Source organism: Cololabis saira, chromosome 10 (genome assembly GCF_033807715.1).
Source record: "Cololabis saira isolate AMF1-May2022 chromosome 10, fColSai1.1, whole genome shotgun sequence".
NCBI lineage: Eukaryota > Metazoa > Chordata > Actinopteri > Beloniformes > Belonidae > Cololabis > Cololabis saira.
The window spans coordinates 7,403,114-7,416,790 of record NC_084596.1 but is presented as its reverse complement, the minus strand read 5'-3'; the positions used below and the strand labels follow the sequence as shown (position 1 = coordinate 7,416,790).

The 13,677-nt window shown below is 43.3% G+C and overlaps 1 protein-coding gene across 1 annotated transcript; it reads right to left on the bottom strand.

The window, feature by feature from the left end:
* Positions 1-285: 285 nt before the first annotated feature.
* On the bottom strand, positions 286-2,395 carry LOC133451799 (tripartite motif-containing protein 16-like protein). Its single transcript, XM_061730942.1, has one exon. It carries the CDS (start codon positions 2,301-2,303, stop codon positions 648-650), a length of 1,656 nt encoding a protein of 551 aa, XP_061586926.1. The 5' UTR covers positions 2,304-2,395; the 3' UTR covers positions 286-647.
* Positions 2,396-13,677: the final 11,282 nt, after the last annotated feature.

The window sequence follows — 13,677 nt, the reverse complement described above, 5'->3', positions numbered from 1 at the left end:
GTTCCAGCCCGACGCTCGTCATCAGCAGGTTTCGCCGGTTGATCTGGAACGTTCATGTGTGTTAAACACAACGCCAGGAGGGAAGGACACCAGCAGTGGTGTTGGGAAAGTGAATGTTGTTGCACATCAATCTGGAAATGAGGATAAAACCAAAGCCAGACCCTAAACTATCCAGAGTTTTATAAAAAACTGCCTCCGTTTGACCGGAATATTAGATATTTTCATATTTCATATTTTCTCCCTCAGATCTGAGTCAAATCCTGGAATGAAGACTGAAGAAAACACTTTATTGAAACATCACCAGTTTTATTTCTTACTAAATATTCAGGTTGTTAAACATGAAACATCCTCAACAGTTTTAGACATCAACATCATCTGATCTGCAGATCTGCTGGTTTTTATGTTCAGGTTCATGAAGCTGAAGAAGAATAATGTGATTAAAACATGAAGACACATTTAGAGTTTCAGGTTGATCAAATAAAATAGCCTAAAACATCCAATAAATGACCAGAAATAAGAGTGAAACCTGCAAAACACCTGAACAACAAAGTTCCTCTACAATCAGAGTTTGAGACGTGGATCTCTGAACGGTGAAGAAACATCACAACAATCAACTCTGACTCATAAACACGGAGAAGGAAACGCGTCTATCTGAGTTTACAGAACTCAGCTGAGGCTCCATAACCGAACACCCAAACTCCAGCGTGGAGCGGCTGAGTGAAGGTGGTCTGGACTCTGTGGAGGAGGGTCATGGTTCCAGAGACGCTGTAGAAGGACAGAACTCCTGCTCTGTGATCCAGGTAAACTCCTATTCTGGAGGAAGGAGGACCTGAGATGGAGGTTTTGATGTTGTTGTACCAGAATCCATATCTGTCTGAGAGAAAATCTAGTGACCAAGATTTGTCATTTAATCCAAATCCACTTTCCCTCCCTGATCTGCTGATATTCTTGTATGAAACTGCTACAACAACTCCACCTGCTGTCTTCTCCACCTCCCAGTAATGACGTCCAGTCAGACTCTCACTACTCAGGACCTGAGACCATTTAGTGAATCTGTCTGGATGATCAGAATAAGACTGATGTTGGTCGATACCTGTCACCTTTCTGTTCTCCTCTGACAGTAACAGCCATCTGTTTACTGTGTTTGGATCCAGAGTGATTTCACATGAATATTTCAAGAATCCAGCTCTGCTCTTTGGTTCTGGTTGTGGCAGTAAAACATCCACCTCAGTGATGGTCAGTGAGACGTTTGTCCACGTGTCTCTCAGGATGTCCTGTAGTCGACCTCTGACCTCTGACACAGCTGCTGTCACATCCTGAAAGTATCTGAGAGGACGGATGCTGATGCTGGAGGAGTGTGTGAGAGGACGGATGCTGATGCTGGAGGAGTGTGTGGACTCACTGAGTGGTGACAGTGAGGGGTAGTTGTGGAGAAACTGGTTGTGGTCCTCGGTGTCTGAGAGCTGCTTCATCTCAGCGTCTCTCCTCTTCAGGTCAGTGATCTCCTGCTGCAGCTTCTCCTCCAGCTCTCTGACTCTCCTCACTTCAGTTTCCTGCTGGGATCTGATCTGCTGCTTCACCTCAGAGCTTCTTTTCTGGAGGAGAGAGATCAGCTCAGTGAAGATCTCCTCACTGTCCTCCACTGTTTTATCAGCAGACTGATTGATGGCCTCCACCTCCTGCTGAAGCAGCTTCACATCTTTCTCTCTGTCCTGGATCTCCTGCTGGATTTGTTGTCGTCTCACCTCCATCTCTCTCTGCCTCTCAGTCCTTTCTGCTACAACTGAGACTGTGTCGTGGCCTTTATGTTCATCCACAGAGCAGCGATAACAGATAGACTTCTGATCAGTACGACAGAACATGTTCATCACCTCACCATGACGGGGGCAGATGTTATCCTGCAGGTGTTTCTGGCAGTAATAGGCCAGACAGACCACACAGATGCTAATGATGATGATGATGATGATGGCTTTCAGTTTTCTTCCAGAGCGGAAATCCCAGGCCACATCTTCAGGTCCAGCATAGCAGTGATCAGCAGGAGCAGCTTGGAGTCCAGTCTTCTTTAGCTCCTCCACTAAAGCTGCTAACATGGTGTTTTTCACCAGCTTAGGTTTCTTTTTGAAAGTGTTTCTACACTGAGGACAGCTGGGGCTTTTCTTCTGCTCCTCTCCATTCCAGTAGTTGTTAATACATTTCTTACAGTAACTGTGTCCACAGGGAATAGTCACCGGATCCTTTAAAACCTCCAAACAGATCGAACAACAAAAGGTTTCCTGGTCCAGCTGATCTCCTTTCTGCGCCATTTCTCCTCTCGATAACTGAGACAGTTTTACTTCCTCAAAGGTGAAAATAGTCTGAGCTCTGATCTACAAATCAGGTGTACAGAGAACGGAGGCTGTCAAGTCTGTGTTCAGCTCGTGTTGTTCAGACCCGTCTTATAGCTGCAGATCTGCAGGGGAGGCAACCAGGAAACCTGCTCAGACTGGATCTGCCGGTTTATCAGGCTCCAGCAGGAGATGATGTGTGAGATAAAAACACTTGAACTCTTTCAGAACAGGAAACGTTCCTGTTTCCAACTACTATCAGTCTCACATTCCAGGTTTCCAGGTCGTTTTAACGCCAGTTTCTCAACAATGACACAGATACATGTTTAACTTGGACTCAAAGCTGTTCTTGGTTGTTTGAATAAAAATGTGAATAAAAGAGTTATTGGTGAGTTGACGGCAGAGGTGTCAAGTAACGAAGTACAAATACTTCATTACTGTACTTAAGTAAATTTTTTAGGTATCTATACTTTACTCCATTACTTATTTTTCTTCCTACTTCTTACTTCTACTTATTACATTTTCACACAAGTATCTGTACTTTCTATTCCTTACATTTCTAAAACAAGCGTTACTCGTTACTCTTGGCTTCAGTTTAATAATGTTTATAAATATTTATTTCACGTCATGTGCGCTGCCATCCAATGCAGATAATTGGCGCCATCCACGATCTAGTCTAATTGGACAAGTCATATAACGCAAACTCTCATTGGTCAGCTCAGCTATTTGTTAAATGTGCGCTGACACAAGAGGAGTTCAGCAGAAGCAAGCAGGTGTATGGCAGGTGCTCATCAAACTGGCTGCAAACGCACATGGCGGACTCAGGAAATGATACCGACGAAATGTCTGAAAGGTCGGACACAGGCGAGAGCGTATCGGGAGATGGAGATAGAGACGGAGACCAACAAGACCTCCCTCACCCTTGGCCCTATCTCAAAGACTTTTTCGACATAGTCGGGAGCAAAAATGACTCGTGGGAAATGCAATGCAAACTTTGCGCACCAAAGACCCACGTTATCTTGGCGTTCAAGAACTCTCCCTCCAATTTGAAAAAACATGTACAGGTAAGTTGTAAGCTTATTCTTTGTTTCTACTGAACTGTGATAATTCATATATTTTGCTGCAGCTTGGCTAGCATAGGGACATGCCAACACATGTCAGGGTTACGTTAATTTAGCTAAGATTGTCGAAGCCATTAGCCTGGCCTCTTTGATATTTTCGGAATAAATTGCCCTCATTCTCTACAGTGTGAGCTACTACACTCTTGTAAGCCTCAGACGTCTATATGTGGTTTATTTTACCATGTTATGTAATCGTGTGCTTTCAGTGTTTTTCCACTGTCTTCAATTGTGCTGCTTGTACGTGTCCTGAGCAATTCTGCCCAAAGGCAAAGTGCAGCAACTACGTCTTTTGGCAAATTTGAGTTTAAATTCAAAATGGTCCTCATAACACCTCCTTAATCTTGCAACGAAGCCTTATGTTCCGAATGTGTCCCGTTTTAGAGATATTACTGCGTTAAATTTGCAGTAACCATATCCTCCTGAGACCCAAAGGGAAAAAAGTGTTTAGATTTGGATTCTTTTTAAATTATATTCTAAGATTTGGGGGGGTAAAAAAAACATTTCAAAGATTTTTTTTTTTTTTTTAAAACTCAACCTTGTTAAAATTTTGTCTGACTTAATTGTAGTAAAACAGGTGTGTCTGTGTGTGTCTGTGTGTGTGTCTGTATGTGTGTGCAGTGCACATGTGTGTATGTCTGTGTGTGTGTGTGATATTGCTGCGTTAAATTTGCAGTAACTATATACCATCTAATACCAAGGCTTTGAAAGGCCTTTTTTCTCAGTTGCAATGTTGGCATAGTTACTGCACTTTGCCTTTATACGACAGAACTGAATTAACAATTTAATAGCTTTCCTTCATGTCATCTCTCCAAAATTGCTTGAATTCAATATCCAAATATTTTCATCACGTTTTTATCCTGGGTAATTGTGTCCAAGTGTGTATTGTGTGAGATGGTGGCCACTTAAGTGTATTTAGAGGAAATGTGGCTGAACAAAAGTAACAATGTTGACAGTGCCCTCGTAATCAGAATCAGAAAAGGGTTTATTGCCAAGTTTGTTAACACACACAAGGAATTTGTTGTGGTAATTGGTGCAATACAATAAAAATAAAAATGTAAAAATATAAAAACAAACAAATATATAAGAGATAAAATAAGAGATAGAATAAAATGTATAAACAGAAATGTACAATATGAGGTTTTACAAAAAGTGACGTAGGATGACTTAGGACAGATAAAATAAAATGTATAAACAGAAATGTACAATATAATTAACTAATGATTAAATGTTTTGGTGTATATTTTGCAGAGAAAACACGTGAATCATCTAGAGAGATACGCTCACACTTCAACTGCCCCTAAAAGAAAATCAGACGGAGCATCACCACAGCAAGTCCCAGGACCCAAACAAGCCAGATTATGGAGCAGCAGGCCAGTGTCCCAGGCCAGTGTCGATAATAAAATCCTGAACTATATTGTGCAAGGTCTACATGCAACTAACACAGTGGAACAGCAGGGATTTATAGATCTGATACAATATCTCCAGCCCAATGTCAATGTCATGTCCCGCAACACAGTAGTCAACAGAATTCAAAAAGCCTCTCTTGAAATGAGAAACAATCTCAAAGCAGCAATGAGCAAAATTGACTTCATCGGTACCACAACAGATTGCTGGACAGCATACAGGCGTGGATTTCTTGGCGTAACAGCACATTGGATAGACCCTCAGAGTATGAAAAGACAGTGCGCTGCCCTAGCCATACAGATGGCTGGGCCACACACCTTTTCTGCCCATGCCAGCGTATTAAACGAAATTCACAGCGAATTCAACATCAGAGACAAAATTACACGCACCACGACTGACAACGGGTCCAATTTCATTAAGGCTTTTAAGCTGTATGGGCAAACTGATGAAAACAACAACCCAGGTCCTAGTGTCAAGAGAGATGAAGCCAAAGATGACCATGATGATGGGAGTGATGAAGAACAGGAGAATGAGGGCATGGAGTTTGTTGAGGCTGGAGCGATTCTTGATGAGGATGACTGCCTGGAATACCAACTACCCAGACACCGTCGCTGCGCTTGCCACCTTCTTAATTTGGTGTCAACTGTTGATGTTGAGGAGGCCAATGTCAACAGCACCTACAGGCGGGTTTCACGTTCAGCTTTTGTGAAGTGTTGGGGATGGAATTCCCTGTTCTTGGCAGTGAAGAGGATCATCAGAATCACAAGGGAGCAGGGAGAAGCAGCCATCACAGCTGTATGCAGCGCACTGAAGATAGCCATGTATGTACCAACACTTTACTTTAATGCATGTCCTCTAATTACAGTATGTTTTACTAACTCATTGTGCAGGTGATTTGTAAAATTTGTTAGTTATTTAATTGAAGGGGTTTTCTGTTTCTCTGATTCAACAGGTTCACACCTGTTGAGCTTGCATTCCTGGCCGAATACATGAAGACCATGGCCCCGGTGGCGAAGGCCCTGGATGTCCTGCAGGGCGAGAAGAATGTGCCGATGGGCTGGTTGGTGCCAACAATCACAATACTCAAGAATAAGCTCCAAAACCTCCGCCTTTCCACCAAGTTCTGTAGGCCTTTAATGGATGCTCTACTAAAAGGCATTGAGAAGCGTTTCGGACACGTCCTCACAGAACCAGAGCTGATCGCTGCTGCAATTCTCGTGCCCAAATTCAAGACCAGCTGGACAAGTGACAACTACACCCTGAGACTCGGTAAGTGCTGCTTTTTTTAACAATAATACGGGTGGGTGGGGTACATTCATGGGTGTTGGCACCCTTCAGGATTATTTATTTATTTTTGAAGTTTTTATCAGGCTTTTATTATCCAAAGCAGCTGAAATGCAATGCATTGTACAATTTTTCAGTGTTGTAATGTCAGTGTTTTTGTCTTTTCCCCATATTCATTAGGCCTTGACTACATCAAAAGTCACTTAAAGGACCAAGCTGAGGGCATTCAAGCTGAGAGCTCGCCTTCTTCTTCAGAGGAGGACTTCTTCTCTTCAATCAAACAGGCCAGTTTCCAAGAAGATGCCAAACAGCTGGAGACTTACCTTGGCTCCCCAGGTGATACCATGGATACACTAAAGACTTTCCCAGCTAGCTGCTACCTTTCCCTGAGGCTCAACACTGCACTCCCAGCCTCAGCTGCATGTGAGAGACTGTTCAGTGTAGCGGGACTGATCTTCCGTCCAAGAAGGGCACGTATTGATCACAAGAACTTTGACAATCAGCTTCTTTTGAGGCTCAACAAAGCATTCTGGTAGTCTGATCGGGTATGCTGTCTTGGGGTCTTGATTGTCAGTTATGACAATGGGGAAACAATGTTATATGCAGTAGGATTTTCATTTTTTTTTCTTTTTTTTTGATGGGACTAACATAGTCTTAGTTTGAATGCAAAATTGTAGCACTCTCCTACTCTGTACCATTTTCAGAGCTTGTTAAGCGCTCTTAAAGTAGCGCTCTCATAGCGCCACGACGACCGTCGGGGGTACTGCAGCCAACAGCGAAGCCGGCACGGGAGAACGGGGAGAACGCGCATGCAGGGTCATTTGACGTCACATCCGCAGGACAGCGCAGGAAATTCGGGCCCCGAATTTCCTCTGCTGTCCTGCGTGTAGAGCTCATTCTCATTTAAGTTTTGGTCTTGACTTGTCAGCTGTGACTGGTATGGAATGGAATTTTTCAGGCAGGAAGATTTTAAGTTTATTTTTTGATGGGATGAACATGAATACCTCATACTACTGTTTGTGCAGAATCTCTCTCTCTCTCTCTCTCTCTCTCTCTCTCTCTCTCTCTCTCTCTCTCTCTCTCTCTCTCTCTCTCTCTTTCGCTGTCTCTCTCTCTCTCGCTGTCTCTAGAGAAAATGTTGAAGCTTAGTTGTTGTTTTTCCAACCTGGGCCCGATTTGAATACAATAAAGTTTGAGAAAGAACATGCTCCTTGAGTGACTTTGTCTTTGACAGTAATGGGTTAATGATTGTGTTGTATCTTAGGCCACTTGTAGAACTAATCAGTGTTTAAATTGAGCTTTCAATTCATATAGTGGCATCTGGCTGTTTTTTTTTCAAAAGTTACTTTATACTTTTATACTTTAAGTGGTTTTTGGAGCACATACTTTTTACTTTTACTTGAGTAAAGAGGTCAAGTTGATACTTCAACTTTTACAAGAGTATTTTTAAACTGCAGTATCTATACTTCTACTTAAGTAACAAATGTGTGTACTTTTGACACCACTGGGTGACGGTGACTCTTCAAAGAGATCTGCTTCTCATCAGAAGATCGCTGGTTCAACTCCCAGTTTAGATGCATTAAAGCATCTAAAGTTTTTTGGGGGGGAGGGGGTTCCGGCACAGCCCATCCAATGTTGCGGCTCTCCAACCTGGTAGCAGTGTTAGGAGGGTGATACTGGGGGGGGCAGGGAAGGTGTTGGGTAATGAGGGAGGTGTATTCACCATTATGTGCGTGTTTTTATCAGGGAACTTTTCCCCAGATCTGCTCATCAGCCACCGTCTTTGATGTTATCAGCTCGGTACAGATCTGATACAGGTCTTGTTTTCATTCCAACACTTCCAAGGTCTTTTCCTACCTGCCAATGAGATCAAAAACCGCAGCTAGCCTGCGATTCTGTTCAAGAATTGCATCCAGGTTGCGATTTTTCTCCCCAACGTTTGAGAGTGTTGGTGGCACAGCTTATCCCTTCAGTCACGTCAGGCAGCTATGAAAGGACCAGAATAGCTGTCGACGTTTTCCAAATTTGTGGATATGCTGGGGAATCGCCAGCTCCAAAAGCAGAAATCCTGTTATCAGAAATCCAACTATGAAGCATCGTCAACATCCTCGACCGACAGTATGGACAAACACACGATTCTCCACGTCTTGCAGGAGTCCATCGTGTCTCCAGCAGCAAACGCCCCGTCGGTGCAAGAGGCTCCTATTTGCTCCGTTTTCTCTGACAGAAAATGTGGCCAGTTGTGTTCTGAGACCAGCTAACCAAATCCATGATTTTAGAAGTGAAGATCTCTTCACTGTCCTCCACTGTTTTATCAGCAGACTGATTGATGGCCTCCGCCTCCTACTGAAGCAGCTTCAGCAGGAGTGTGTGGACTCATTGAGTGGTGGCAGTGAGGGGCAGCTTTGGAGAAACTGGTTGTGGTCCTCGGTGTCTGAGAGCTGCTTCATCTCCAGCTCCAGCTCCAGCTCTCTGACTTGACTCACTTCAGTTTCCTGAAGTGAGTTCCAGTTTCCTGGAATCCAGGACCACGGTTCATCGAGGCGGGGCAGTACAACAACCACCTCTACGGGACCAGCGTCCAGTCGGTGCGCCAGGTGGCTGAGAGGGTAGGACCGCCCGTTTCCACGGTAACAGCTGCCGGCTAACTGAGGGAGGCGGAGCGGAACCTGTAGAAGGCCTTGGTTTCTGGTGATCCGAGTGAACGTAGAGGAAAATGATAACTCATGCTGTCAGGCCATTAAACAAAATGGAGCGATTAATTAATATCTGTAATTAATTCATCTTATTAATCTTTTTTAGTCTCACCTAAAAATTGCAGTAAAATTGCATTACCTTGGTGCACCTTTGGTGCTACCTCAGTGCTACTGTGGCAGATGAGAGTATGTGGTAGAAAATCATTTAAAACAAATCATTTCATTTTTTTTAGAAAAGATAATTTCATTCCTTTTCAGAGTATCTTAAATTATTAGTTCTTTGTTATTTCTGCTAAGTTGCTCCGGTTATTACTGTGAAGAATATTCATTTAAAGTGTAAGTGTTTGGGGTAATTGTGCGTCAATCCAGTGGTAATACCTCAGGGCTCCAGTAGGGGGAATAGCGCTCCTCTTCCTCACTTAATACAATACAGTCTTTTATACCTCTTCCCTCACTATTTTTCCCTGTTTAAGGTAATTATCGTACACAAAGCACTATAAACTTAGCGACACATGTTGTTGATGATTGTTATTCTGTAATTGTTGTTTATTTTAAGTGAAGCAATGTGAATTGAGTTATTTTATATTGTTTAAGTTACAGGCTAACTCCGTCATCGTGGAGGCTAAGCTAAATGCTACTATTGTCTCACCACATGGCGTCTGACTGTTGCACCATTTTCATGTCTGTAAAGTTCGTAGAAATAGTATTTCATCTGAGAGATTGTCTGTATTTTGCTTAAAAACGTTATTTAATTACTTTAATACGTTAGTTAATGTGTTAACTAAAATATCAGTTAAAAAAAGATAAATGTATTTCATTTAAGTTACAATCCATGTTTGTTTTTAAAAATATAATTTACATCATTAAGAAATGGATAAAGATTAAAGAGATAAAGAAGTTGTTGAAACTAGTCCTGAGACTGAGTGTGTTCTTACAAGAGAATACCTTGGTGCTACTTTGGTGCTACCTCGGTGCCACCTTGGTGCAGCTTTGGTGCTACCTTGGTGCTACTTTGGTGCTACCTTGGTGCTACTTTGGTGGTACATCGGTGCTACCTCGGTGCTACTTTGGTGCTACCTCGGTGCTACCTTGGTGCTACGTTGGTGCAGCTTTGGTGCTACCTTGGTGCTACTTTGGTGCTACCTCGGTGCTACCTTGGTGCTACTTTGGTGCTACCTTGGTGCTACCTTGGTGCTACCTTGGTGCTACCTTGGTGCTACCTCGGTGCTACCTTGGTGCTACTTTGGTGCTACCTTGGTGTTACCTCGGTACTACCTTGGTGCTACCTCGGTGCTACCTTGGTGCTACTTTGGTGCTACCTCGGTGCCACCTTGGTGCTACCTTGGTGCAGCTTTGGTGCTACCTTGGTGCTACTTTGGTGCTACCTCGGTGCTACCTTGGTACTACCTTGGTGCAGCTTTGGTGCTACCTTGGTGCTACTTTGGTGCTACCTCGGTGCTACCTTGGTGCTACTTTGGTGCTACCTTGGTGCTACCTTGGTGCTACTTTGGTGCTACCTCGGTGCTACCTTGGTGTTACTTTGGTGCTACCTTGGTGCTACCTCGGTACTACCTTGGTGCTACCTCACTGCTACCTCGGTGCTAACTTGGTGCTACCTCGGTGCTACCTTGGTGCTACTTTGGTGCTACCTTGGTGCTACCTCACTGCTACCTCGGTGCTACTTTGGGGCTACCTTGGTGATACCTCACTGCTACCTCGGTGCTACCTTGGTACTAACTCGGTGCTACCTTGGAGCTAACTCGGTGCTACCTTGGTGCTACCTCGGTGGTACTTTGGTGCTATCTCGGTGGTACTTTGTTGCTACCTTGGTGCTACCTCACTGCTACCTCACTGCTACCTTGGTGCTAACTTGGTTCTACCTCGGTGCTACCTTGGTGCAGCTTTGGTGCTACCTTGGTGCAACATCGGTGCTACCTTGGTGCTTCCTTGGTGCTACCTTGGTGGTACCTGGGTGCTACCTGGGTGCTACCTTGATACAACCTTGGTGCAGCTTTGGTGCAGTCTGGGTGCTGCCTTGGTGCTACCTTGGTGCAGCCTTGGTGCTACTTTGGTGCTACCTCAGTGCTACCTTGGTGCTACCCCTGGTGGGTCCCGCGGCCCACGCGGCCCACATGTACAAAACTGAATTTTTTTTGCGGCCCACTAGGTGGCGCTCGCAGCCCAAGTGTGGGCCGCGGCCCTATGGTTAAGAATCACTGATATAGAACACTAGACTGAGCCAGAGACGTTCAATAAATAGAGGATAGAGGTATATATTGTATAGAGGATCTTTGACTGAGCATTGGCTCCTGGAACGCGAGAAATAGCGCCGCCATCTTGGAGTGGTGAACGTCAAGTTTACAACAACGGTCACTTATCAGGATGCCGGGCTGGTGTGCAGCATACTCCTGCTTAAAAAAGCGAACTAAGGAAAACAGAAGTCGTGGGATTATTGGATAAGTAATATAAGTATTGGACTGGGAAGAAAAAGACTGGACTGGGAAGAAAAAGGGAAGAAAAAGCACATTCATGTGTAGTACTTGGAAATAGTAGTACTTGGAAATGCGGCAAATATGTAAAAATTAAAAAGGGTGGATTATTCCTTTTAAAATGCTCCATTGTTCTGTTATGCATCAAGTTCTTATGATGCCCCTGTTTCAGTTTTTTTTATTATTATTATCTAGTATGCAATGTGTTTCAGGTCCTACCTGTTTATGAATGGTATTACACAACACAAAGTACAGGTGTCAAAATGGTATGCGTGCATTACATTTGTGACTTGATTTCACACTTTTTTCCATGTGTTCCGTTGTCTACAAAAATTGCACATCGTCGGTGACTGGCAGAAACCTCTTATGCATCTATATTTGGCCTTGTTCAGACTGCCATATATATATATATATATATATATATATATATATATATATATATATATATATATATATATGTATGTACTTTTTTTTTTTTTTTGATGAGAACATAAACATGCTGTCTAAATGCCATCCTAGAGTTTTCTAACTGAATGTAATGTGATTCATGATAAAACATGATAAAATTACATGTTATCCTACTTATCACACCACTTCTATTATAAGTGTGTAGTTTCATATTTAATTTAGCTAACCTTGATGAATGTGTGGGCTCATGTGTGTGTGTGTGTGTGTGTGTGTGTGTGTGTGTGTGTGTGTGTGTGTGTGTGTGTGTGTGTGTGTGTGTGTGTGTGTGTGTGTGTGTGTGTGTGTGTGTGTGTGTGTGTGTGTGAGATGTATATCCAGTGTTTAAGATGTGTGTTACATTGTGCCAAGTATGAACAATAAATCCCGCCAAACCGTGTTTTTTTTTATCAGTGCTTCACGGATGATATTGAAAACACATAAAAACGAGTGGTATTTTGCGACATATTGTTAATTAAATGCGCTGACTGTTCATTGCTCCTATCAACCCGTTTAAAGTCCATTATACTGAATGGAGCGAATCACCACTCCAATATGGCGGCCCCGCGTTACGTTCCGCCCATGAGCGCTTACGTTCGTTGCTCAGTCTAGTGTTCTATATGATGTCTATGGGCGGGGCCGGCGTCCCGGAGACGAGCCGCCACCTCCAGGAGTCCCAACCTGGTTGTTGTACAACGAGATCTTGACAGATATTTAACCCTCGTAAACTGCCTATTTTGTTATAATAAAAGTCTATATTGAACTTTACTCGAGCACTACTACTACGGGAATTATTTTCTTTGCATCGTTAATCAGATATGAATAGAAATGTTTAAAGAGATTTGAATATGAATATATATTTTTCTTTTTCTTTGATCACCACCTCCTCTGTCTTTTAATTTTCTTTTTTAAGCAGAATAAAAACTTAACAAGAAAAAACGTCGGTGCCCGGCTTTTCTTCCTCCGGCGAGTCGTCACTTTTGGCTCCGCCTCCTTTATTATGGGATGTTTGTTCATGAAAGCACAATGAAGACGAACAGGATCTGTTACTGACGTAAACGCAGAAGCTCCAGCCCAACGCTCGTCATCAGCAGGTTTTTCCGGTTGATCTGGAACGTTCATGTGTGTTAAACACAACGCCAGGAGGGAAGGACACCAGCAGTGTTGTTGGGAAAGTGATTGTTGTTGCACATCAATCTGGAAATGAGGATAAATCCAAAGCCAGACCCTAAACTATCCAGAGTTTTAAAAAAAACTGCCTCAGTTTGACCGGAATATTAGATACATATTTTCTCCCTCAGATCTGAGTCAAATCCTGGAATGAAGACTGAAGAAAACACTTTGTTGAAACATCACCAGTTTTATTTCTTACGAAATATTCAGGTTGTTAAACATGAAACATCCAGTGGTGTAAAGTAACGAAGTAAAAGTACTTCGTTATTGTACTCAAGTAAGATTTTTGAGAATTTGTACTTTTATTGATACTTTCATTTTTCTGTACTTTTACTTTTACTTCGTTACATTTTCAAGGAAAAAATCGTACTTTTAATCCGCTATATTTAAAATTGGACACGTCGTTACTCGCTACAAATTAAAGTCTTACATTAAATGAAAATGTAGGCTATTGCCGTGAGAACAGCACAGCGGGGGCTGATTTATGGTTCCGCGTTACACCGGCGCAGAGCTACGGCGTAGGGTACGCGGCGACGCACATGCTATGCCGTAGCCTACGGCATAGGGTGTGCGTCGATTTAACGCGGAACCATAAGGCGGACGGGAAGGAAGGGGGGCGCGTGAATTGCCCGTGATTGCCCGGCGGCGGCTCCGTGACGAGACACCTGGGGCGGACAGGGAGACTCGGCCTCCATACCGAGACGGAGACGCATCTCCCGGGGGAGCTGCGCCGCAGAGAAGG

Excerpts from the sequence above, each read along its gene's own strand:
- LOC133451799 (XM_061730942.1), bottom strand. The coding sequence starts at position 2,303 with ATGGCGCAGAAAGGAGATCAGCTGGACCAGGAAACCTTTTGTTGTTCG.